The 27,848-nt window shown below is 42.2% G+C and overlaps 1 protein-coding gene across 1 annotated transcript in view; it reads right to left on the reverse strand.

The window, feature by feature from the left end:
• Positions 1–7,351: 7,351 nt before the first annotated feature.
• Positions 7,352–27,848, reverse strand: part of TRPM8 (transient receptor potential cation channel subfamily M member 8) — a 122,888-nt gene continuing 102,391 nt past the window's right edge. Inside the window, exons 24-26 of the mRNA XM_044304234.1 lie at positions 10,734–10,767; positions 10,546–10,622; positions 7,352–8,193 (exon numbers count right to left, since the gene is read on the reverse strand). Of these exons, the coding sequence (XP_044160169.1) occupies positions 10,572–10,622; positions 10,734–10,767 (85 nt within the window). The 3' untranslated portion in view covers positions 7,352–8,193; positions 10,546–10,571. The remainder of the gene's footprint in view (positions 8,194–10,545; positions 10,623–10,733; positions 10,768–27,848) is intronic.

The following is a 27,848-nucleotide window of genomic DNA, read 5'->3' on the forward strand; positions in this document are numbered from 1 at the left end:
ATTTGGGTTTTCATGAGCTGTATGCCAAAATCATCAATATTAAAAAATAAAAGGCTTGAACTACTTCAGTTGGTGTGTAATGAATCTAAAATATATGAAAGTCTAATGTTTATCAGTACATTACAGAAAATAATGAACTTTATCACAATATGCAAATTTTTTTAGAAGGACCTGTATACCACAGGACTGTCATGTATCCCCACAAGGCTGATAAGCACTTATCGGGTACCAGGTTCATACTGTGACACGCAAACATCCAATATATATCAAGGGGGTGTGTAGTATACCATATCCACACTCCGATGGAGAATTACACAATACACTGTAATTTCCTCAAAAGAAATCCATGGATGTTAATGCGGTCCACAGCCAGCGTCCATGGCAACCATCAGTAACATAAATATATATAGTGCCTGATACCGGATTATCCACAGCCTATTTAATACACAGGCACCCAATTGTGTGTCTATATGGCCTAATCAATAGCATAGGCCCAATATGAAAGCTGTATATGGCAGTGTCTCAATTGATGTCTCAATATACACTTAAAACCAAGGACGTACCTGAAGACATGACCAAGCCCAGATGTATATACAAGCCCTGAGCGCAAGACCTCGACGCGCGTTTCACCTCAGCGGCTTCGTCAGGAGTCTGGGCACCAAGTCCAGTCTCAGTAGCCAGGAGTCTGGTCAACACAATCCTCACCCTGATATTCCTTCCTCCCACCATTTACAGTCTAGCCAAACAAGTAATCCCACAATTGGATATTCTGAGGACCTCTTTTCATCACCATCACTTGATTTGGCCCTCTCGCCAAGCACGCTTGAAGAGGGACATGAGATCTTGTGCCCTGATTCCCAACTTCTTGAACATCCACAGTCACAAGAACATGACGGTGGGGAACGGCAATTAGTGTTTAATGAGGCGGATGATGATGAGACACAGTTGGCAATGATTCAACCGCAATTACTGTCTCAAGAGGTCGATGAAGAGGATGAGACACAGTTGTCAATCACTGAGGTTGTGGTTAGGTCAACAAATCAGGAGGATGATCAGAGTGAAAAAGTGAAAGAGGAGGTGGTGGACGATGAGGCCACTGACCCAACCTAGTGGAAAGCCGAGCGAGGACAGCAGTACAGAGGGGGAGGGATCTGCAGCACCGCAACAGGCTAGAAGAGGCATTGGGGTGGCAAAAGGGAGAAGGCGGGCCACACCACACAGGCCTGCAACTGTTCCACGGAGCAACCCCTTGCAGAATTCTCCTTTGCCAAGGGGTAGATGTTACGCAGTATAGCGCTTTTTTGAGGAAAGTGCGGACGAGAAAAGAATAGTAGTTTGCAACCTGTGCCATACGAAAATGAGCAGGAGCATGAACACTAGCAACCTCAACACCACCAGCATGATCCCCCACATGGCATCCAAGCACTGTAATAAGTGGGTAATAAGTGGGACGAATGCCTGGGTCCACAATCTGTGTCGGTGGTAACACCACTGCCTTCTCTCCCCCTATGTTACGTGCTGGCCAATCCCCTGTCAAAGGCCCAGGCCCGGATGCATCCCGACCTGCACCTGGACCTTCGCAAGCACCATCAGCGACGACATCCACTTCCATGTCCCAGCACAGTGTACAAATGTCCTTACCCCAGGCATTTGAACGCAAGCCACAGGCCATAGCACTAAATGCGCAACTTTCCAAATTGGCTTTTGGACACTGAGGTCTTCCACAGCCTGATGTCGGCGTCCGTCCCTCGTTACGCAGTCCCCAGCCGCCACTATTTTTCACGGTGTGCCATGCCTGCCTTACACCAACATGTGTCCCGTAACATCACACGTGCCCTGACCAACGCAGTTACTGGGAAGGTCCACTTAACCACGGACACATGGACAAGTGCATTTGGCCAGGGAAGCTACATTTCCCTGACGGCACACTGGGTGAACGTTGTGGAGGCCGGGAGCGAGTCGTACCCTGAGATGGCATAGGTGCTACCAACGCCAAGCATTGCGGGCCCTACCTCGATCAGGGTTTCCGCCAGCACCTACGTTAGTGGCTCCAACCCCCACTTCACCTCCTCCTTCTCCACTTCCACCTCCGAATTATCCGCGTGCAGCACCAGTCAGTCATCAGTTGGTAGCTAGAATCAGTGTAGCACTGCAGTGGGGAAGTGGCAACAGGCCGTACTGAAGCTGATATCCTTAGGGGACAAACAGCACACGTCAAAGAGCTGTGGCAGGGGATAAAAGACCAGACTGAGCTGTGGCTCTTGCCATTCAACCTAGAAGCAGGCATGGTTGTGTCTGATAATGGTCGTAACTTGGTGGCGGCTTTGGAGCTCGGCAAGCTCACACATCCCATGCCTGGCCCACATGTTCAACCTTGTGGTTCAGCAGTTTCTCAAAACCTACCCCAATTTGCCTGAGCTACTGGTGAAGGTGCGCCTCGTGTGTGCACATTTCCACAAGTCACCGAAAGTTTCATCCGGTGTGTCAGCGCTGCAGCAGCGATTGAAATTGCCAGCTCACAGGCTGTTGTGCGACGTGAGCACGGGCTGGAACTTAACGTTTCACATGTTGGCCAGGCTTTGTGAGCAGCAGAAGACAGTAGTGGAATACCAGCTGCAACATGGTCGTCGCCTTTCCAGTCAGCTTCCGCTATTCACAAGCGAGAGTGGGCATGGATGTCTGACCTCTGTGAGGTTTTAAGAAACTTTGAGGAAGCAACACAGATGGTGAGTGGCGATAATGCTATCAGCATAACCATCCCACTCCTGTGTCTACTCAAATGCTCGCTGCTCACAATTAAGGACTACACTTTGCATGTGGAAGGGGTGGAAATGGGGGAAGATATTACACAGAGTGATAGCCAGATCACCCTCAGTTCATCTTCTCAGCGCGAATTGGACAATGAAGAGGAGGAGGAGGAGCAGGAGACGGTTGCCTCCGCTACAGAGGGTAGTACCCATGAAAGTTTAATTCCATCTGTTCAGCGTGGGTGGGCAGAAGAGGAGGAAGATGATGAGGAGATTGAGAGTGATCCTCCTGATGATGACAGCGAAGTCTTGCCTGTTGGTACTCTGACACACATGGCTGACTTCATGTTAGGCTGCCTTTCCCGTGACCCGCACGTTATACGCGTTTTAGACAACAAGGATTACTGGTTGTTCACCGTTCTCGACCCCCGCTACAAAGAGAACTTCTCATCTCTCATTCCTCTAGGGGAGAGGACGAGCAAAATGGTGCAATGCCAGAAGATCCTTGTTGAAAAATTGCTCCAAAAATTTCCATCTGACAACGCTGGCGGCAGAGTCTGCAGTTCCTTGGCCAACCGAAGGAGGAGAGACAAGTGGAACAAACAGCTGTTCCAACAGAGGCAGGGCAACACTCTCCAAAGCCTGGACAGTTTCATGACACCCCGCCAGCACCCTCACCCTGATGTGCGGCCTAGTGTCACAAGGAGGGAAAAATTTTGGAAAATGTTGAAGGAGTACATAGCAGACCGTATCAGCGTCCTCAATGATCACTCAGTGCCTTACAACTACTTGGTGTCCAAGCTGGACATGTGGCACGAACTGGCGCTCTACTGCCCTGTCGCCAGCGTTTTGTCTGAGCGGGTATTTAGTGCTGCTGGTGGCATTATAACAGATAAGCGTATTCTGTCAACTGAAAATGCTGACAGGTTGACTCTTATAAAAAAAAAAACAAGGCCTGGATTGAGCATTACTTCTCAACTCCACCAGAGGAATGCTGATGAACATAAAGGGACTTTAAAAGCGTTGTTTATAATGTACTGAATACACTGTATTCCCATGCACCCCTTCCACCACAAGCAAGGGTATATGGTTGAATCTTCCTTTTCTCATCCTCCTCTTCCTCTTCCATCATATCAACATGCTTATTCATCACATATAATGCCCTTGCATATATTCCCTTCGCATATTATGTTTCACAGGATCAGCTCAGCTGCATGCCCTCGCATGTAATTTTTTAGAGGTTCAGCTCACCAGCAGACCCTCACCTACAATATTTTACAGGGTCAACTCACCTTCAGGCACTCGCATATAATTTTTTAGAGGGTCAGCTCACCAGCAGGCCTTCACCTACAATCTTTTACAGGGTCAGCTCACCTGCAGTCCTACTACATGAACAATTGTACCACAATGTGAATGAGGTCCTCCTTTATGTGATATACAGGTTGTATCTGAGTGCCTCTTCCTTGTAATTTTTGGCAGCACTTGCAATTTATATACAAGTAAATATACAGGAAAGAATGTTTCCTATCAATTTTTCCTCCAAAATCAAATTTTTTTTTCTTCTGTTTTGTGCGTATTATTGTCAGTCTGTAAAAGTGGCTTACTATTCGGACAACATCTTTTCCAGCAGTGACCTGCGAGTACAAGATGCATCCAGACATCCTCCCCATGCTGTTCCAGAACCTTTTTGGTGGTGTTTCCATCAATTTCTGACATTTTCCTACGAACTAGGCAGTCTCCCCTGCTCGGGTTCTCCCATTGACTTCCATTATACTTGGGTGCTCGGTCGAGCACCTGAACATCCCGATGTTTTCGGCCCGATACCCCGAGCTCTACAGTGCTCTATCAACACTAATAAGCATGTATATGCCCTTCACTAATACCCATGTATATGCCCTGCAGTAGCAACAATGGACAATAGGCTATATATTAGAATGATAGGAAATAAAAAAGTAAATTAATAACAAGAGCAACACAAAAAGTTCAAACCACAGGAAAAAGTATAACCAGAGCAAAATGTAACAATGTTATTTAATATTTTAAAAGGGGTTGTCCACTTTATTTATATTGATGACCTATCCTCAGGCTAGGTCATCAATATCATATCAGCTGACTCCTGGCACTCCCACCAATCAGCTGTGTTAAGAGAAGGCAGCGCTCGTGAGCAAGTGTAATAACATCTCAGCCATCCCATTTACTTCTGTGGGATGGTTCCTTCCCCTTCAAGTGAACAGGAAGGAACCTATGGGACGGAACCATCCCATAGAAGTGATTGGGAAAGCTGAGATGTAATTACACCTGCTTATCGCTGCGGTTGTGATGGCGAGCAGGTAAAGAAATGAAGAGAAGGCAGCGCTGATCGCTGGGGATGCTGGGAGTTGGATTCCACTGATCTGATATTGATGACCTAGCCCCTTTATTATACTGATCATAATATGCATCCCACAAATATTCAGTATAGTGCAAAATGGGCAACAAATACAAATTATTCATTTATTTATGTCAGAAAAAAAGCAGAAAACAGTTTCTAAAATATCTTGTGGCATATGTATTAAATTAGATTTTTTTTTGTGCCAGAATATTGTGCCTGTGTTATGGGTAATGGTTAGTAGGGTTAGGATTAGGGTTAGAAGCTGGCATAGTTTTTGTCCAAATACTAAGACTGTGACAAAACAGGAACAATAGGAGTATATGAAAAGTTGGTACAAAGGTGTCTAAAAAACGTATATCACACATGAAACTAAATTGTGGTGCGTGCACTTCATATATTTGGCATAGCAAATGTGCATCACAAATTTTGACGCAAATTAAGATACTTTTCCAACGCGGTAACATCGATATATACATCTCCCCCCATTGTACTTAAGGCCGTGTACACCTTTGGGGGCCTTTTTATGACTGTATTTTACTAATTTTGGGCTAAAAAATACTTTATTCAATTGGTGTTTATTAAAAATGTTCAGCCATTTCTGGGATACAAGAGGTAAGAATCGGTCTGTTTGGAAGCTTTAAATCCTGTCCTCCAACAACTCATATGTAGCTCTTATCTCTGATATCCTGACCACATAAACACTCATTATAGCTCAATTCTTATAATGAACCATCAGATGATGACTGGGAGCCCACAGAAGATGGGATTCAAAGAAAACACAATGTGACAGCTTGCAAACAGACTGATCTTTAACTCTTATATGTCAGAAATGGCGGGACATTTTTAATAAAGATCAATTGAAAAAATGTATTTTAACCCAAAATGAGTAAAATGCAATCATAACAAATGCCCCTATCTACTATAGCAATCTTTTTTTATTGTGCAAATGTATGGGTAGGAGAGCCTAGAGATTTACTTGGTTTTGAGCTGTGACAGAACCCTTGAGGGAGTGGTATATAAGTGTTCACATGCTTTGCTAGGGTCTTAAAGCCACCAGTCAAGCATAATACAGGATCACTGCAGGTTTTAAGGGGCATTCCCATCTCAGTCATTAATGGGCGTGAATGGGAGTTACGCAAAGTCCACTCAGCTGTTTCTGTATTACTCTAAAATAGATGTACAAGAATGATCCTGCCAGCAAAACATCCATGAACATCATATACATATTTACTGGATGACTTACATTGGGCATTCATACAGTAGTATATAAAACAGTGTCTACTTTAAAGGCTATGTACACCTTTGGGAGCAATTTTTTTCATTGCTGCATTGTACTCATTTTGAACTAAAAATCTTTTGTTTTATTGGTCTTTATTAAAAATGTTGATCCTCTTTCTCTGTACAGCGTTGAGATTCTATAATAGCATGGTCTGTGGTTTTATTGTGCTCCGTCAGGCAGCTCAACTGATGGCTCCTTATCTCTGATCTTACTGATAAGAATGTGGCTTAAAGGGCTTCTGTCACCCCACTAAACCGTTTTTTTTTTTTGTTTACTTATGATCCCTATACTGCGAGAATCTAATTAATCATTTAGGTCCAGTAGATTGTGTTAAAAACGTGCTTTTAAAATATGCAAATTACCCTGCTACCAGCAAGTAGGGCGGCTACTTGTTGGTAGCGGCCGCATCCTCCGATCCTAAAGACGCCCCCTCCGCATGTTGATTGACAGGGCCAGGGAACGGGATCGTTCTCTGCTGGCCCTGTTTGCATTCAAAATCTCGCGCCTGCGCCGTACCTGTCTTCAATTGGCGCAGGCGCACTGAGAGGCGGACGCTCGCTCGGCCGCTCCATCCTCAATGCACCTGCGCTGGGTGTAGATGCAACGTCATCGGCGCAGAAGCATTGAGGATGGAGTGGCCGAGCGAGCGGCCGCCTCTCAGTGCGCCTGCGCCGACTGAATACCGTTACGGCGCAGGCGCGAGATCTTGATAGCAGACAGGGCCAGAAGAGGACGATCCCGTTCCCTGGCCCTGTCAATCAACATGCGGAGGGGGCGTCTTTAGGATCGGAGGATGCGGCTGTATAGGGATTATAAGTAAACAAAACAAAAAAAAACGGTTTAGTGGGGTGACAGAAGCCCTTTAAATAAGTGTTTATGACCGTTTAGTAATTTAGAGATAAGGTTTATTAGATGACCGGCACAAGGTGAAAGAGAAAGTAGGAGCCCAAAATGAGTAAAATGGAATCATAAAAAAACTGCCCTGGAATGTGTACATAGTCTTTAGAGGCAATTTTTTATGAGTGAGAAAATCCAGAGGCTGCTGCTATAGCATCTCATCTATGTACAAAATAATGGGCTCCATATTTTTTTTTTTAAAAGACCAATTAAAAAAAAATTTTTTTTTGCTTAAAATGAGTACAATGCAATAATAAAAAAAAATGCCCCCAAAGTGCACATAGCCTTTAAGTGTGTAGTTGTATGAGTTATAGTTGTTTGCTAGGAGTCTTTATATGCATTTAATAGATAGGAACTTATGGATGTGAAGTTACTGAAACAACAAAACTGCTCTTTTTGAAATTTAATTGTAGGTAGATATTAGTGCTGATATATTTTTATAGTGTGGGATTTATATATTTAGGCTATATAGTTTTATCCATAGATATCATTCTGAGGATAACAAAAGCTTGATCATCATCTTTAATAGTGGCAATTAAATAACATGTTTAGAATTTCCTTTCAAAAATTCTTATATGACTGTTTTATGCATTACAATCATTCATCATGTCTACTAGTGGTCAATTTATTTGTTGTCGGGATTTAGTAGTTGAGAATTTGACATTTTCATGAGAATCAATTTGATAATTTAACAAGATATATATGCATTTTGGATTTGGCTTTCTAACTGTATTTAATCGTCTATACCATTTTATTACTGGACATAAAAACATGTAATAAGACGGGTATAGCTTGGTATTCCTGAGTATCCAGGCAATTCAGGAAATGCAGTAAGAACATCCAAAGATGGTGTCACACTGTAAAATTATGCTGCTCATATGTTCTGAAGAAGATGTTACCTGTGCAGAAAAGGGAAAGAAAATTTAGGAGGATACTAACCAATTAAGCTGCACACATTTATAATTTTGGTCATGGTTCCATTGGTGCATCTGACAATCAATGGGTTTGTTTCCCATTTTCAACACTGCTGCATTTCATTTGAAATTCTTGCTCTACTTCATAAGTAACTTTATTTGATTAAAGCCCTTACTATGCATGCAGTGTGCGCTGGTTCTGCCAAAAGAGGTTGTCTTTTGGATCAGTGTAGGGTTCCTCTACCTCACCTCCCGTCACTTAGCTCTTTCGGAGTAGCTCCAATGCTGGAAGTGGGCTCTGGAACTATACAGCTCCATCCATTGTGGTGTAGATGGTAACTGCAGTGCTGCTCCCACTGAAGTGAATGGGAGCAACGCAGCAGTTACCTGCTCCGTCCACTACATAATAGACTCCGCTATGCATTTCTGGTGCTGGAACTACAACAAAACAGCTGATTGACAGGGGTATAGGGTGGGCCATCATCTTATAATTTTGAATAATCCCTTTAAGCTGGCCATACACAAGTCCACTTGGTTTAGCCGACAAACGTATGTGTTATGAATGGGGAGGGAAGAAACCAGGGTTCAAGTGTCAATTTTCCAGATAAAAATATGAGCTGAATAATGTTGGTTTAGAAATAGTTATATCCATATATGTTACATATAAATAGACGTAATAACATTTCCATCTTAGCCTCACAAAAAAGTATGGTTCTTTTATCATACACAAAAAAATAGCACAGGCATTGCAAGAATTATGGTCAGAATCAGTTTTGCATTGGATAGTGCCCTGTGAAGTAACTTCTGTTGGTGCCTACTTTACCATACGGTGTACAGTTTTAAAATGTAAAAATCACCATATTATATAGTGCTTAAAGCGGTTGTTTCGCTTCAGTAAATGGCATTTGTCATGTAGATAGTTAATACAAGACATCTACTAATGTATTCTGATTGTCCATATTGCCTCATTTTACTTGTTTGATACATTTTTCTATTGCATTATGCACTTTTCGTTTCCATGGTCATGACCAACCTGCAATCCAGCAGCGGTGGTCGTGCTTGCACACTAGAAGAAAAAGCACCAGCCTCTCTAGTGGTCATTACCGTGGGAGTGTGCATAGGACGGCGCTTTTTCCTACAGTGTGCAAGCACGACCGCCGCTGCTGGATTGCAGGGTGGTCGAACCTACTGGATTCAAGCAGTGTATAATGTGATGGAAAAATTAATTAGGCGGCAAAGGAGGCAATATGGAGAATCATAATACATTAGTAAGTGCCTTGTGTTAACTTTCTCTACATGAAAAATGCAATTTGCTGAAGTGAGACAACCCCTTTAATTATATGATTCTTGATATTGAGATCCCATACATTACGTTGCACAACTAGCAGTGCCATATTTTAGCCAAATAACACTTCTAAACAGTAACCTAAAAACAGTGCTAGGCATTGTCAGACTGGGGTGTCTAAGGCCCACCATTAAAATTCATTCTGGGAGCCCACTGTATAGCTATGTGAAGCAGGTCCCTAGAGTTGGAGAGAGAAGTCATCTGAGTAGTTTGTTAAATAATATACAGAATTTTTTATATGGACATAGGCTTTGAGATGCTTTAAGCTGCCTATCTATATGTAGTGGAGTCAATCTATTGTGCCAATCGTGCAGGTGGTGGTTTCACCTTGCTCAGGGGCCTACTGGGGGATTCTCCTGCACCCTATACACCTCAAACACTGTGTGCATTGCCTAAATAACACAGTGTAACTACCACTCACTATACAGTACTGATGGTCTCAAACCTTTTTGCCAGGTCATCTGTGGCACCACCATCAGCGGGAGCAGCTACCACTATACAGAATGTGCACCTCTAACCCCTAAAGGTGGCAGCTTCAATAAGGCTCCATTCACACGTCCATAACGTGTTTTGCGGATCCGCGGATCCGCAAAACATGGCCACGGCAATGTGCGTTCCGCAATTGCGGACAAGAATAGGACATGTTCTATTTTTTTCGGGAACGGAAAAATGCAGACCCGGAAGTGTCGGTCCATATTTCCGGAGCCGGGCCGCACGATGTGAAAGAAATGAATGGCTCTGCAACGAAATTGCAGACGTGTGAATGGACCCTAATTGTCGACTGGTCATTCCTTCCATTCTTCCCATGTACCTGCATGCTCTGTTTGGCCTCTCTCTGGCAGAGGCTTATCGCATGAGAACAAAGGATCAGACATGTTGAAAGTCACCATGATCAATCTTTCTTTTCTTTCACCATATGGCAACAAACAGCGACTGAATATCTAATGCATATATATGCTGGTCTATCGGTCCCGCTGAGATCAGTGACTTACCATATTCTATTCCCACGTACACAATATCACTTTATCTTGTTTCTAAGTTCTTTCATTAATGCTTTCAAGTCGTTTAACTGCAGAGATACAATGGTAGATTGAGTTAGCGGAGGATATACAGGAAGTTACAGTATATTGCACTTAATGACCCAGTGTGACTAGTAGCGTTAAAAGCTAATTAGATTTACCTTTATTTCCAATTGTTTAAATCTGTTCTCCGTCCTGCAAATAAAAAAATATAGTCATATCCACTCATTGTGCAGATTTTTTAAAGTGAACGTGTCATATTAACAAGCCATTTTGCTAGCAGAACAAACAAATTAGACGCTTTGTTGCACTAGTGGCAGTCATTTAGTGCAATTAAAAAGTATGCACTGGAGTTTCCCCTTGTAATTATTTGTTACAGAGTCTCTTAAACTCCCTAATGAATATATTTTTAGCTGCGCTGTTTACTAAACAGCTCGACTATGTTCAGGGAGTTGCTTGGAAACAAAGAACACGGGTCGTGAGTAGGGTTGAGCAAATTGAAGTCCACAAACTGGAATTTGATTTGAATTTCAGGAAAAGCCAAAGCCAAATTTCCTCGTGCTTCGTGGTAACAAATCGATTTTACCTGAAATGGGGTAAAAAAAAAAAAAAATCATACTTACCTAATCGGTTTGAGCGCGAAGAGCCGGCCGCCACCATCTTGATGGAAGATCCCATGCGAAATCCTGTGCACCGGACGAAGTGATGACTAGAGAATTTCTTCAAAATTCGATTCGGCTGCTTTGCCGAGTTAAAATATATATTTTTTCTTATGTCAAATTACTTAGTCACGAAGCGCATTGTTTTTGTAAGTAGCGGGTGCAATGATACGGAGCTGCGATAGAGCCGCCCCGTCATTGTACCCCTCAGGTGCCGCATTCATACATGACCAGGGCATCTGAGTTTAACTGTGTAAAATTAACAATAAAAAAACAATTACATCAAACTTACCGCCTCCATTTGCTAGTGACGGGCCGGCCACCACCATCTTGCTTGAAGAACTCGGCCAAAATCATTACATCATCACGACAGCTGGCGTGGTGACGTATGACGTCATCACGCCGGCTGAAGTAATCTCGCACTGAACTGGATTTCGGCTGAGATCTTCTAGCAAGATGGAGGCTGGCGGCCCATCGCGAGCAAATGCAGGGATGTCCCTGCACTTACTATTATTTCTGGGCACCACTCCTTTGCTCCGCTGTGGCCCCCGTTACATTCTCCCGCGCTGTATGCTAAGTAATAGCATCGGAACACCACGGAGGAGACATCAGCTTCTCTCCCTGGGTGTTCCTTCTCCCTGGCTGTAGCGCTGTCCAGTCACAGCCAGGGAGAAAAAAAAAACTTACCTTCTCCCTGGCTGTGACGCTCTGCTCTGCGAGTGGACAGCGCTCCAGCCAGGAAGAAGGAACACCCAGGGAGAGAAGCTGATGTCTGGAAACTACGAGATAAGGTGGCAGATTTGTTGGTACTATTTTAGGGTACATATGATTTTTTGTTGCTCTATATTACACTTTTTGTGAGGCAAGGTAACAAAAAATTGCTGTTTTGGCACAGTATCTATTTTTTGTTATTTACAATGTTCATCTGACAGTTTAAATAATGTGGTATTTTTATAGAGCAGGTTGTTACGGATGCGACAATACCAAAGATGACAAATATTTTGTTTGTTTGTTTCAGTTTTACAAAATAAAGTATTTTTGAAAAAATTATTTTTTTGTGTCTCCATATTCTAAAAGCCATAGTTTTTTTATCGCATGACTTTTTTATCGCTTGCTATTACACTTTATGTGATATAAGGTGACAAAAAATAGCTTTTTTTACACTGTTTTTATTAAATGTTTTTACGGTGTTCATCTGAGGGGTTAGTTCATGTGATATTTTTATACAGCAGGTCCGTATGGATGCGGGGATAACTAATATGTATACTTTCTTTTATTTATTTAAGTTTTACACAATAATATCTTTGAAACAAAAAAAAATCATGTTTTTGTGTCTCCATATTCTAAGATACCCAATGAACAAGAACACACATATACATAAATAACAAATTTTTCTTGAATAGCCTCATAAAAGACAACAAAATAGACAGCAATAAATATAATTATAAAGAAGACCCTTGAAGAAGCCGAGCGAAACGCGCGTCGGGGTGCGCTCACCAAGGCTCTAAGGTTTGTCCCCCATTACATGTTTGATTGGTGTTTACATGCCTGTTGTTGTTACTTGGGTTTTAGATGGATTTGGCACATGAGCGTGTCTGATGTTTTTGATACTGATATCATATATTATTTCCAATAACCAATAACTTGGTTGGTATGTTATCACCTGTATGACCATCATAATGCACGTTTGCCTTTGGCCTGCTGGGGAGATTCATTATCTCTGCACTTATAATATTGTCAGGCCATTAGGAGGGGTGCATTATGGGGGTACAGTGATCCGGTGTATCTTTGGTGTGGTGCTGATTCGCAGCGCTACTGCATTACTGATATTTATTAATTATATGTATTACTGTCTATTTTGTTGTCTTTTATGAGGCTATTCAATAAAAATGTGTTATTTATGTATATGTGTGTTCTTGTTCATTGGGTATATTGAGTTTATGCTCACACATGATTCTTCATCTTTTTGATGATTATTTTCCATATTCTAAGAGCCATAGTTTTTTTTTTTTTTGGGCGATTGTCTTAGGTAGGGTCTAATTTTTTGCAGGATGAGGTTATTGTTAGATTAAAACTATTTTAGGATGCATATGACTTTTTGATCGATTGCTTTTACACTTTTTGTGATGTTATGTGACAAAAAAAGATCATGTGATATTTTTATAGATCCGGTTGATACGGATGCGGTGATGCCTAATATGTAATTTTTATTTTCCCTATGTTTTGGGAAAAGGACTTTTTACTTTTACTTTTTATATTTGTCCCACTGTGGGACTTCACCTTTTCAGGGTTTGATCCCTGTTTCAATTCAGTACAATACATTTTGTATTGGGTATATTGAGTTTATGCTCACACATGATTCTTCATTTTTTTGATGATTATTTTCCATATTCTAAGAGCCATATTTTTTTTATTTTTGGGGCGATTGTCTTAGGTAGGGTCTAATTTTTTGCGGGATGAGATGACGGTTAGATTGGTATTATTCTGGGTGGCATACGCCTTTTTGATCGCTTGGTGTTGCACTTTTAGTAATGTAAGGTGACAAAAAAAGGTCATGTGATATTTTTATAGATCCGGTCGATACGGATGCAGTGATGCCTAATATGTCATTTTTATTTTCCCTATGTTTTGGGAAAAGGACTTTTTACATTTACTTTTTATATTTGTCCCACTGTGGGACTTCACCTTTTCAGGGTTTGATCCGTGATTAAATTCAGTACAATACATTTTGTATTGTACTGAATTGAACTGTCAGCGTCTTACACAGTAAGACGCTGACAGTTGCCCAGGTGACCCAGCCCTCAGGCTGGATCTCCTGGGCTTCCGTACCTAGCAGAAGGCATCAGGGTGTCACGGCTGGGTGTGGGGGAAACCCCCAGCCGTGCGGTGCCAGGAAGATGTAAGGGTTACCCCTTGGCCGGGACCACAGAGTTAGGGAGCAGGTCACCTCCTATTGCGTCCCTAACGCTGACCCTGTCTCCTGTCAGTATGAGCCGACCTTGGTGGTAGGAGGGCTCATACGCCGGAACCTAAGTGTCCCTACGAGCCCTCAAGTCGGCCCTGTACTAGGGGACAGAGTGAGACGACCTGCTCCTCCTTGGCACGGGGGAGCAGGAGTCTCAACGGCCAAGCAACACAGGGGAATACAATAACAGACTTATGGAAATGACAGGTAAGTGAGACTAGTCCTGCACTTACCTGCCACAGACACACAAACCTGGAACCCATGAACAAGTGCTAATGTCCACAGCAACATAAAGGACACAGCACACACCAGACATACAAGGGAAACCAGGAAACCATAAGCTGCACTAACAAGATAACCCCACACACACCTAGATAACACCATGAAACATAGAATAAACTGACAAAGGTTTATGACCAGAAGGATGGTCCTCACCAGGCAGATGGAGGAAACAGGAGGCTGCTCCAGCCAGCATGGCTGAGAGCAACCTACTGAAGCCTGCAGGAGTCTCAGGCTATATAGGCCGAAAGGCCACACCCACCAGTCAACCACACCCAGTGACAACACACACACTGGGAAGGGAGTTAACCCTTCCTACACCACAGAAGGGAAAACACCAACTTAAAGGGGAATAGCACACACACTCACTCACCTGTCACCGCTGGCAACGGCATGCGTGGCCACCGTGTCCTGCAGAACAACCAGCAGGCAGAGACCCTGCCACCACATGCACAACACCAGACGTTGCCGCGGACAACCGCAGGTGAAGGGAGGTGTCCAAGTGCATACAACCTCGTGCACAACAAACAGACAAGGAAGTGCACACAAACACAGACGAAGGACGTGCACACCAAAACACGTTGCCAAGGGCAACCGCACGCATGCCTGTTATTCGCGGCAACCGCACCTGAGGCAAACCACTAAGTGCCCCCAGCTGCGGTTGCGACAACACCAGACCGCGGATAACTGCATGCGGCTCCCAAGGAGTCACGACCATGACCAGGGGTCGTGACACAGGGCTGCCATGGCATGTAAAAGGGTTAATCCGCCAGCATCGCCACATACAGCCGTAAACACCCCGGCCCGTGTTGCGGATCGGACGGATGCATCTCCCATCACGTACATGCACGTGGGAATGCAGTAAGGCACCAGATTCCCCCATGTACGTGTACGTGATAGGGAAGGGGTTATGGAACATCGCCGTACATGTACAGCGCTGGTGGACGTGATTTAAGGACCAGCGCCATACATGTACGGTGGGCTGATCGGGCGGGTGCAGTCACTGACAGCCGGGCCCCTGCTGCATACGATTCCGGTGTATTAACCCCTTGTATGTCGCCGTCAAAGCTGACCGAGGCACGCAGAGGGGTTTGCAGCTGGTAAGCGTGCCCTCCGCATCTCCATCAGGTCCCCGTGCTGCAGTGGCAGAGACCCGATGGCAGAGAAAGCCTTCTACAGAAGCCTGTGAGATCCAGCCCTTAGGCTGGGTCTCACAAGCAGGCTGTCAGTGTAAAGGCTGACAGGCAATGCATTACAATACAGATTGTATTGTAATGCATTGCAGAGGGGATCAGACCCTAGAAGTTGAAGTCCCAGAGTGGGACTAAAAAAAGTTTAAAAAAGTGTTTTTCATAATAAAAAAATAGTTTCAAGTAAAGAAAAAAAGCCCCTTTCCCAAAACAAAACACTTAAAATTGTAAAAAAAAATAGAGAAAAAAGAATTAAAACAGACATATTGGGTATTTTCGCATCCATAATGACTAGCTCTATAAAAATATCACATGATCCACCCCCTCACCTGAACGCAGTATAAAAAATAAAATAAAAACTGTGCTAAAACAACCATTTTTTTGTCACCCTACATCACAAAAAGTGCAACACCAAGCGATCAAAAAGGCGTATGCCCCTCAAAATAGTACCAATCAAACCGTCACCTCATCCCACAAAAAATGAACCCCTACATTAAACAATCGGCCGAAAAAATAAATAAAAAATTATGGCTCTCAGAATATAGAAACACTAAAACATGTTTTTTTTTGTTTCAAAAATGCTTTTATTGTGTTAAAAGTGAAAAAAAATTAAAAAAGTATACATATTAGGTATTGCCGCATTCGTAACAACCTGCTGTATAAAAATATCACATGACCTAACCCCTCAGATGAACATTGTAAAAAAATATTTTAAGAAAATAGTAACCATTAAACCATCATCTCATCTGCAAAAAATAAGACGCTACCAAAGACAATCGCCCCCCCCCCCCAAAAAAAAAACTATAGCTCTCAAAATATGGAGACACTAAAACATGATTTGTTTCTGTTTCAAAAATGCATTTATTGTGTAAAACCTAAATAAATAAAAAAAAGTATACATATTAGGTATTACCGCATTCGCAACAATCTGCTGTATAAAAATATCACATGACCTAACCCCTCAGATGAACACCATAAACAAAATGTCAAAAAAGCAATTTTTTTGTCACCTTACATCACAAAATGTGTATTCAAAAATTACAAAAATACTTTATTATGTAAAACTGAAACAAGCAACCCCAAAAAGTTATCATATTTGGTATTGTCACGTCCGTAACAACCTGCTCTATAAAAATGATCTAACCTGTCAGATGAACATTGTAAATAACAAAAAATAAAAACAGTGCCAATTATTTTTTTGTTACCTTGGCTCTCAAAAAGTGTAATACAGAGCAACCAAAAATCATATGCACCTTAAAATAGTACCAACAAAACTGCCACCTTATCCCGTAGTTTCCAAAATGAGGTTACTTTTTTAGAGTTTCTACTCTAGGGGTGCATTAGGGGTTTTTCAAATGTGACATGGCAACTTAAAATTATCCCAGTCATTTCTGCCTTCCAAAAACAATATGGCGTTCCATTCCTTCTGCGCCCTGCCGTGTGCCAATACAGCGGTTTACGATCACAAATAGGATGTTTCTGTAAACTACTGTTTTTTTTTATAAATAAAAATGAAATATTTTGACTCAAATTTTTAACTGTTATGAAGTACAATATATGACGAGAAAACAATATCAGAATGGCTTTGATAAGTAAAAATGTTTTAAAGTTATCACCACATAAAGTGACACATCATATTTGCTTAAATTGGTTAATTAGGAGTTAATTAGCTTAAAAAAGCTTGACTACCCATAGATCCCTGCCTACAGTACATTATTATTTTAGACACAGCTTAGAGGAGGCACGTGAGGTGGGGTGTCCTCTTTCGACAATGGTCAGGCAGTTAAACATGGCAGTTAGAGAAGGCATGAGACAGGTATGTAAGGCAAAAAAAACTTACACACATTCATTCTTTTCTACAGTTATGTTCATTTTTTCCTCTATCCATTTTATTATGCACTGTTACACCTCAATGTAACTTCCTCCATATCAGCCCCTCTCTCCTTCCCCCTCCCAGGTACAGCTCACATGCTTTATTCACCTTCCTGATTCATCTCAACCCAACAAGGTGCAGCACAAAAAGCTATCTAATAAACCACACAACCATTTGCTCGTTATCTTCATACTTTTGTTTCTACCTTCAGAAGATACAGTACAGACCAAAAGTTTGGACACACCTTCTCATTCAAAGAGTTTTCTTTATTTTCATGACTATGAAAATTGTAGATTCACACTGAAGGCATCAAAATTATGAATTAACACATGTGGAATTATATACATAACAAAAAAGTGTGAAACAACTGAAAATATGTCATATTCTAGGTTCTTCAAAGTAGCCACCTTTTGCTTTGATTACTGCTTTGTACACTCTTGAGCTTCAAGTGGTAGTCACCTGAAATGGTTTTCACTTCACAGGTGTGCCCTGTCAGGTTTAATAAGTGGGATTTCTTGCCTTATAAATGGGGTTGGGACCATCAGTTGCGTTGTGGAGAAGTCAGGTGGATACACAGCTGATAGTCCTACTGAATAGACTGGTACAAACGAGGCGTGAAGGAGGCCATCTACGTAAAAATGGAGAAGCCAAGCTTGAATAGAGGTGGGGGGTTAGACATCTATTGTCTGCCACATACAATGCTGTCTAGACACCTTTTTCTGGGAAGTCTTTATCACCTACTGACTCCAATTAGGATAATGGAATCAACACCTTTGACCCAATGCTGGGTATAATTACCAGATGTTGATTCAGTTACATATTTATTCCCAGAATTTTTGTACAATCACTCAGAATTGAGAAAGCTTGTTGGAAGAACGAGTGAAACGTTTTCAAGAAATCTACAGTACGTCCAGTTGCCTTGAATTATTCTTTACAGATATATACCATGACCTGGAGTAGCCATCATTACTTTAAGAAATGAAGGTCAGTCAGTCCGAAAAATTGGGAAAACTTTGAAAGTGTCCCCAAGTGCAGTCACAAAAATCATCAAGCGCTACTGGCTCACATGCGGACCGCCCCAGGAAAGGAAGACCAAGAGTCACCTCTGCTGCGGAGGATAAGTTCATCTGAGTCACCAGCCGCAGAAATTGCAGGTTAACAGCAGCTCAGATTAGAGACCAGGTCAATGCCACACAGAGTTCTAGCAGCAGACACATGTCTAGAACAACTGTTAAGAGGAGACTGTGTGAATCAGGCCTTCATGGTAGAATATCTGCTAGGAAACCACTGCTAAGGACAGGCAACAAGCAGAAGAGACTTGTTTGGGCTAAAGAACACAAGGAATGGACATTAGACCAGGGGAAATCTGTGCTTTGGTCTGATGAGTCCAAATTTGAGATCTTTGGTTCCAACCACCGTGTCTTTGTGCGACGCAGAAAAGGTGAACGGATGCCTGGTTCCCACCGTGAAGCATGGAGGAGGAGGTGTGATGGTGTGGGGGTGCTTTGCTGGTGACACTGTTGGGGATTTATTCAAAATTGAAGGCATACTGAACCAGCATGGCTACCACAGCATCTTGCAGCGGCATGCTATTCCTTCCGGTTTGCGTTTAGTTAGACCATCATTTATTTTTCAACAGGACAATGACCCCAAACACACCTCCAGGCCGTGTAAGGACTATTTGACCATGAAGGAGAGGTTTGGGGTGAGCTGGACCGCAGAGTGAAGGAAAAAGGGCCAACAAGTGCTAAGCATCTCTGGGAACTTCTTCAAGACTGTTGGAAGACCATTTCAGGTGACTACCTCTTGAAGCTCATCAAGAGACTGCCAAGAGTGTGCAAAACAGTAATCAAAGCAAAAGGTGGCTACTTTGAAGAACCTAGAATATGCCATTTTCAGTTGTTTCAAACTTTTTTGTTATGTATATAATTCCACATGTGTTAATTCATAGTTTTGATGCCTTCAGTGTGAATCTACAATTTTCATAGTCATGAAAATAAAGAAAACTCTTTGAATGAGAAGGTGTGTCTAAACTTTTGGTCTGTACTGTATCTCTAACCTGGCAAACCATTTTCACATTTTAACCCCTTCCCCATCTCCAATAGAAACCCTGCTAATCTCAAACATCTATTGTGTGTCCTCTCTTCCCCCTTAACTGTGTTCTCTGGAATTCATGGTCAGTGTGTAACAAGCTCCCATACATTCACAATTTTGTTCTTACTAAATCTCTTAACCTGCTGGCCCTCATTGAAACTTGGCTTCACCAATCTGACACTGCCTCTCCTGCTGCTCTCTCCTACAGTGGCCTACATTTTTCACGTACCCACAGACCTGACAACAGACATCGTGGTAAAGTATGTGTACTTCTTTCCCCACAATGCACTTTCCAGGTCATTCCCTAGTACCATCACTCTCATTCCCATCTTTTGAGGCCCACACCCTCATACTATTTCATCCTTTCTCCCTCAGAGTGGCTGCCACACTTCTTGTCCTCAGAACTACGAACTCTCATTTTGTAAATGAGTCTTTAAACAAATATCAAAATAAAGTCCAGCAGAAAAGAAGACCCTTAAAAACACTCTTAAATTAATCCGATTAAGAATAAACCCAAAATATTCCCGATACATAATTATATTAATGGTCAACAAGAAACAAATATCTATGTCCCAAGATAGTAATCTAATACGTATGTCAATCATAGGGACAATGCAGTGACGATAAAACTTTCCCTGTGATATCCCTGCAGTGTAACTCAGCCCAGAGACAACCCCTGAAGGTGGGGACTCTCGTCAACAACCCTAGTTGGCCCTCACGGGTCCCTGTACCCTAACACGTTTCTCCCACTCTTGGGTTCCTCAGGGGGTCAATATATAGTGAGGTGGCTAGTTTCAAAAAACGCCAATCACAATGCTGTGGCAAAATTGTATAATGCACCGGCAACCATTGATAGCAGGGGGGGCGGTGTTGAGGGGTGATAGTGATGAACTCATACAGACAAACTGCCTGTGAGTCAACCCCTCTGCTTGAGGTCCACCGGGTGATGATGACCCAAAGATACATGGGACTACTCAAGGAATGTAGACTAACGCCTCCGCCGGTGTGTGACTGTATATAATGTAATTGTAAAATACTGTTGAGGGGGCCCTGACAATTATTTTTTTTAGTCCTTACCCTAGGTAGGCCCCTTCTGAGTTTGGGCCCCAAAGAAGCTGCTTCCCCTATAGCTATGTCCTTCATCTTCGCACATTAACACTTCCCACATTCAAAAATCTGCATGCCATTGACACTAAGAAACTAACACATTCTCCACAGTCTTTACTGTCCCCAATCTCCTCCCTATTCTGTCCAGAACTGGCTGCAAAACACTATAATGATACCCATAGAAGCAGCTTGGATGAAGTAGCACCCCCTACTGTCACGAACGTTCCCATGGCAGGTACCATGAGATCGGAGAGACTGGCAACTCGTGGGTTAAATTGACAAGTTTACGGTGGATCTAATTGTTTGTTGTAGATATCGGGCGGCACTGCGTGGAGGTGTGGGTGCACAGTCAGCAGGCGTCGCCCCAAATACTTCAATAGAAAAACAGAACCGGCACTCCTTGCGATGCAATCATGAATTCTTTATTCGCCACTCATAAGAGAAAGTGACGCACGTTTCGGCACATGCAAGTGCCTTTGTCAAACACAATTGAGCAGCAAGTTGCATCGAAATGAACATAGGCATGTATTTAAATAGCCCGCCCTCAATCACATGATAGAAGCATTCAAGTCATGTGATTCTGACGTCATGTTGGCAAGGTAACAAAAGCGGCTTACTAACATCTAATCTCATACAAAGATACAATTAATAGTTACGATCCTTCTGTTTTATCGATGATCGCGATAAGTAAATCAATTACACTGCGGAGACACGTTGCAGAATGTAAGTTACATAAATCTAGCAAAGAAAATAAACATATCAAGCAATAATACTTTTATATTAGGATGTGAAACATTACAAAAAACTGGTCACCGCATACTCTTGATTTAAACCTTTGGGTGTCATCGTTTGTAGGCGGTGGATCCAGTAAGCCTCACGTTTAAGTAACAGCTCAACTCTATTACCTCCCCTTCGAGGTGTCAATACTTCTTCGATAATTTGAAAGCGAAGTTGAGACACATTGTGTCTCTGTTGGTGAAAATGCAGCGGGATAGGCAATAGAAAATTTTCATTGCGAATTGTTGATTTATGTTTTGCAAAACGATCCTTCATGCGCATCGTAGTCTCGCCTACGTAACAAAGGCCGCATGGACATTTCAACAAGTATACAATGAAAGTGCTATTGCAGGTGAAGTGTTCCTTTATTGGAAATTGTTCCCCAGTGTGTGGATGTGAGATGTAGGGGCCCTTTATTATGCTGGAACAATGGATGCAGCTTAAGCAAGAGAAGGTGCCTTTCCTGACTGTTGACAATACCATTTGTCGGGGGCCCTTTTTTTTATCTTTTAAATTGCCTGCCCGTTTGTAACATAACATGGGGGGGGCTTTGAAACTCTGGAATCTGCGGATAGGACCTAGTCACTACATTCCAATGTTTATTGATAATGGCCCTTACACGGTTAATCCAGGGATGATATTGTACAACTAGGGGGAGTCTCTTTTGTGATGTTTTTACATTACCTACTGGTGCTATTTCACATTTATTTCTTTGTTGTTCTAGTAACCATTCTGGATATCCTCTTTGCCTAAATTTATTAGTCATCTCATCAAGACAAATTCTACGGGTGAGAGGATTACTAACAATTCTATTAAACCTTTGGAACTGTGAGTAAGGTAAAGATCTATTAGTAGCCGGCGGATGATTGCTCTCATAGCTAAGCAAACTATTACGATCTGTATCTTTAGTGCGCAGGTCTGTGGTACATTTGCCATCTTGGCCTTTTATGACCCAAGTGTCCAAAAAATGTATTTTGAACAAATCACAGTGTACCGTAAAACTTTAATTCAGGCCATATATTGTTAATATAAAGGAAAAATTCCTAAATGGTCTCTACGTCGCACCGCCATATGCAAAACACGTCGTCAATAAAACGCTTCCAAAAAATACAATTTTGCTGAAAAAGTAGATGAGGATATATAAAATCCTGTTCAAACTGTGCCATGTAACAATTTGCATATGGCGGTGCGACGTTAGACCCCATCGCGGTCCCGCGGCACTGTTGGTAGTAAGTATCTTGAAAAACAAAATTATTTTGTTTAAGGACAATGGTCAAGAGGGCAAGAAAAAAAATCTTTTTGATGTGATGTATATTGGCTGGTGTCCAGCAGTCTCTGCACAGCAGTTAAACCTTTGGTGTGTGTTATAGAGGTGTATAAACTACACACATCAAAGGTCACCAGAACACATTCTGCATCAATATAGATTTTTCTAAGTTCCTCTAAAAAATGTTGGGTATCCCTCAAATAAGAGGGGGCAGTTTGTGTCAAGGGTGTCAAGATTTTTTAAAGAAAAATAGCAGGGGGGGTCAATATTGAATCTGATGCCGCGACTATGGGTCGCCCAGGTGGACGCTCCATAGACTTGTGCACCTTGGGGAGATTGTAGAATACTGGCGTGATTGGGTGTTGTTTAATTAGGAATTCTCCTAGTTTCTGATTTATAATGGCCTTATCCTCACATTCCCGTATAAGGGATTGTAACTCATGTTTAATATCAAATACTGGGTCTCTGGGCAGAGTTGCATATGTATCCTTATCAGATAATTGGCCCAAAATGTCTTGTACGTAGTAATCCTTATCAAGTATCACTAGGGCTCCCCCTTTGTCTGCGGGTTTAAATATGAGTGTATCGTCATCTAACAGATGATGAATAATCTGTCTTTCTACAATCGAAAGATTATGATGTAAATGACATTGTCCCCCTTGCTTAAATTGGATTAACAGTGCATCTATATCCCTTTTTACTAAGGCTATGTATGTTTCCACAGGGTGTTCATTTATAGGAGGCATATATTGGCTTTTCAGCCGTAAACCAAATTGTTTCAAGGTTAATACACCAGTAATTTCGTCAGAATGTCTAGTGTCCTGTGATGTGGACTCTCTCTTTAGAAAAGTGAGCTTTTAACCGCATAGACCGAAAAAAGCGTTGATGGTCCATGTCCAGATTAAAGGTGTCGAGAGTTGCGGTAGGACTAAATGACAATCCCCTCTGTAATAACTGTATTTGAGCTCGGCTCAAAGTCTTAGAGGATAAATTTAAGACCTACACTATTCTGCGATAATCCTGATTACTGCACTCGATTTGCAAATATCCTAAATAAGTGCTCTTTGGATCTGATCACTTTGACCATTGATCACCTCAATAAAGCCAACAGTAAGCAGACCACTGATTCCATTGAAGCCCAACTAAAGGATTGTCTAAAGACGGAGGACTTACAAGCATTGAAATTAAAAATCGATAAGCAATGCACAGATTTGAAAATGCAAATTCAAGCCACCAAAAGAACAAAATATATTCGGGATTCAGAGGATTACTTAACCAACCACATATACCGATGGCAAGACAAGTCGGGTACTGCTATCCAAAATACCAGACGCCCAGGCCGCAGGGCAGGCAACACATCCTCAGGATCTGGGAGCGATTCTACTACTGGTCAGCAATTTGTTTTTTTAGGGAGACGACGCTGTCCAAGAAAGCCAACACAAGGAGAGCAGGCAGCCACCATCATCGGGGACGCAGATGCTCCACGAGTGACCCGCTCCCAGGTACACCCGATTCTTTAGTCTTAAATTTATCCTCTAAGACTTTGAGCCCAGCTCAAATACAGTTATTAATTATTTAAACCCGCAGACAAAGGGGGAGCCCTAGTGATACTTGATAAGGATTATTACATACAAGAAATTTTTGGCCAATTATCTGATAAGGATACATATGCAACTCTGTCCAGAGACCCAGTATTTGATATTAAATATGAGTTACTCCCCATAAGGGTGGTAGGAGGGTGGGTAAACGGGGAGTAAAAATATTTGTTTATGTACAGAAAAAGATTAGAATGTTTTCTCTCTGATGGATTAAAAATGTAACTTTTATCTATTGATGATGAAATTTGAGATGATGGAAATAAAGAGATACTTAAAAATAAAAAATAAAATATGAGTTACAATCCCTTATACGGGAATGTGAGGATAAGGCCATTATAAAATCAGAAACTAGGAGAATTCCTAATTAAACAACACCCAATCACGCCAGTATTCTACACTCTCCCCAAGGTGCACAAGTCTATGGAGCGTCCACCTGGGCAACCCATAGTCGCGGCATCAGATTCAATATTGACCCCCCCCCCCTGCTATTTTTTAAAAAATCTTGACACCCTTGACACAAACTGCCCCCTCTTATTTGAGGGATACCCAACATTTTTTAGAGGAACTTAGAAAAATCAATATTGTTGCAGAATGTGTTCTGGTGACCTTTGATGTGTGTAGTTTATACACCTCTATAACACACACCAAAGGTTTAACTGCTGTGCAGAGACTGCTGGATACCAGCCAATATACATCACATCAAAAAGATTTTTTTCTTGCCCTCTTGACCATTGTCCTAAAACGAAAATATTTTCTTTTTTAAGGTACTTACTACCAACAGTGCCGCGGGACCGCGATGGGGTCTAACGTCGCACCGCCATATGCAAATTGTTACATGGCACAGTTTGAACAGGATTTTGTATATCCTCATCTACTTTTTCAGCAAAATTTTATTTTTTGGAAGCGTTTTATTGATGATGTGTTTTATTGATGATGGCGGTGTGACGTAGAGACCATTTAAGGAATTTTTCCTTTATATTAACAATATATGGCCCGAATTAAAGTTTACGGTACACTGTGATTTTTTCAAAATACCTTTTTTGGACACTTGGGTCATAAAAGGCCAAGATGGCAAATGTACCACAGACCTGCGCACTAAAGATACAGATCGTAATAGTTTGCTTAGCTATGAGAGCAATCATCCGCCGGCTACTAATAGATCTTTACCTTACTCACATTTCCAAAGGGTTAATAGAACTGTTAGTAATCCTCTCACCCGTAGAATTCGTCTTGATGAGATGACTAATAAATTTAGGCAAAGAGGATATCCAGAATGGTTACTAGAACAACAAAGAAATAAATGTGAAATAGCACCAGTAGGTAATGTAAAAACATCACAAAAGAGACTCCCCCTAGTTGTACAATATCATCCCTGGATTAACCGTGTAAGGGCCATTATCAATAAACATTGGAATGTAGTGACTAGGTCCTATCCGCAGATTCCAGAGTTTCAAAGCCCCCCAATTTATGTTACAAACGGGCAGGCAATTTAAAAGATAAAATCATTAGAGCGGATATAGGTACCAACAAAAAAGGCCCCCGACAAATGGTATTGTCAACAGTCAGGAAAGGCACCTTCTCTTGCTTAAGCTGCATCCATTGTTCCAGCATAATAAAGGGCCCCTACATCTCACATCCACACACTGGGGAACAAATTCTAATAAAGGGACACTTCACCTGCAATAGCACTTTCATTGTATACTTGTTGAAATGTCCATGCGGCCTTTGTTACGTAGGCGAGACTACGATGCACATGAAGGATCGTTTTGCAAAACATAAATCAACAATTCGCAATGAAAATGTTCTATTGCCTATCCCGCTGCATTTTCACCAACAGAGACACAATGTGTCTCAACTTCGCTTTCAAATTATCAAAGAAGTATTGCCACCTCGAAGGGGAAGTATTTGAGTTGTTACTTAGATGTGAGGCTTACTGGATCCACCGCCTACAAACGATGACACCCAAAGGGTTAAATCGAGAGTATGCGGTGACCAGTTTTTTGTAATGTTTCACATTATAATATAAAAGTATTATTGCTTGATATGTTTATTGTATCTTTGTATGAGATTAGATGTTAGGAAGCCATTTTTGTTACCTTGCCAACATGACGTCACAATCACATGACTTGAATGCTTCTATCATGTGATCGAGGGCGGGCTATTTAAATACATGCCTATGTTCATTTCTATGCACGTGCCGAAACGCGCGTCACTTTCTCTTATGAGTGGCAAATAAAGAATTCACTATTGCATTGCAAGGAGTGCCGGTTCTGTTTTTCTATTGTGGATCTAATTGTGTCTGTTTTGGTGAATGCCACACCCCTTGCTTCAGGTGTTGCTTGTTGGTGATTAGCCTTTCCCATAAGTAACCGCTTCTCACTTATGGAGGTGCGGTTTATAGATTTTCTTCATGCCTTCTAACTAGCCGGTCGGTTGTACTCTGTGGTGCTTCTGGAGTTGCCAGTTTTCTACTTGATGACCGGCACTGGGGCACATATGAGAGGGCCTTTTATTTTATAAAGGGAATTGGGGGCACTTACTCGCTTTCAGGCAGTGATCTCCACTCTGAGTGGAGATTGCAGCCTGAAACCAGCATTTTTACAGTACCGCGCTCCAATTGTTTGGTCTGCATAGACCAACCAATTGGAGTGAGCGTGGGCAAGGGACCACTCTGATTGGTCCCTTGTCGGCACCCGGTGACGTCACCAGACTGGTGGGGCGGAGCTTAGCGGGATTTCGGCCAGGCTAGTTATCGCCCCTCCAACACTTTTGTATAATTAGCTAGGCTGTCAGTGACGTCACCGGGCTCCCTGAGCAGCGAAGGAGGAAGCTTTCCTCCTCTGCAAAGGACCCGGTACGTCACTGAGTAAAAGAAAACTTTCACTTCCGGCAGAGAATTTATTGGAGCAAAAGGGGGCATTAGAAGTAAGTTCATCAGGTAGGACATGGGTGTTGTTGATGTGTGTGACACTGCAGTACTATAGGACAAAGGTCCCAAATCCCGGACAACCCCTTTAAGATCAGGATTCAATTTTAACGGCTCATTCTCACCCACAAAGCTCCCCATAGTGGTGCATCCAACTCGTGCTCTCCGTTCAGCTATTGACTTACGAGTAACCACCACCATAATACGAACCTCTCACTCCAAGACTTCTCTCAAGCTGCACCAGTTCTCTGGAATTCCGTACAACAAGCAATTAGGCTAATACATAACACCCACAGTTTTAGTCGCTTCCTAAAAACACATCTATTCAGGTTATCCTGTCACATATTCTTCTGAACCCGATCAATCAGTATCCACCACGCACTCAGAAGCACTACAGATATTGGCTGTTGACTGGCTCATGCAGTCTTATATCTACTCCCCTATTGTGTTAAGATGGCCATTGTACAAAACAAGCACTTGTTACCTTCTGTGTCACCCCTATCTCCTCATAGATTGTAAGCTCTTGCGAGCAGGACCCTCA

This window comes from Bufo gargarizans, chromosome 8 (assembly GCF_014858855.1).
Source record: "Bufo gargarizans isolate SCDJY-AF-19 chromosome 8, ASM1485885v1, whole genome shotgun sequence".
NCBI lineage: Eukaryota > Metazoa > Chordata > Amphibia > Anura > Bufonidae > Bufo > Bufo gargarizans.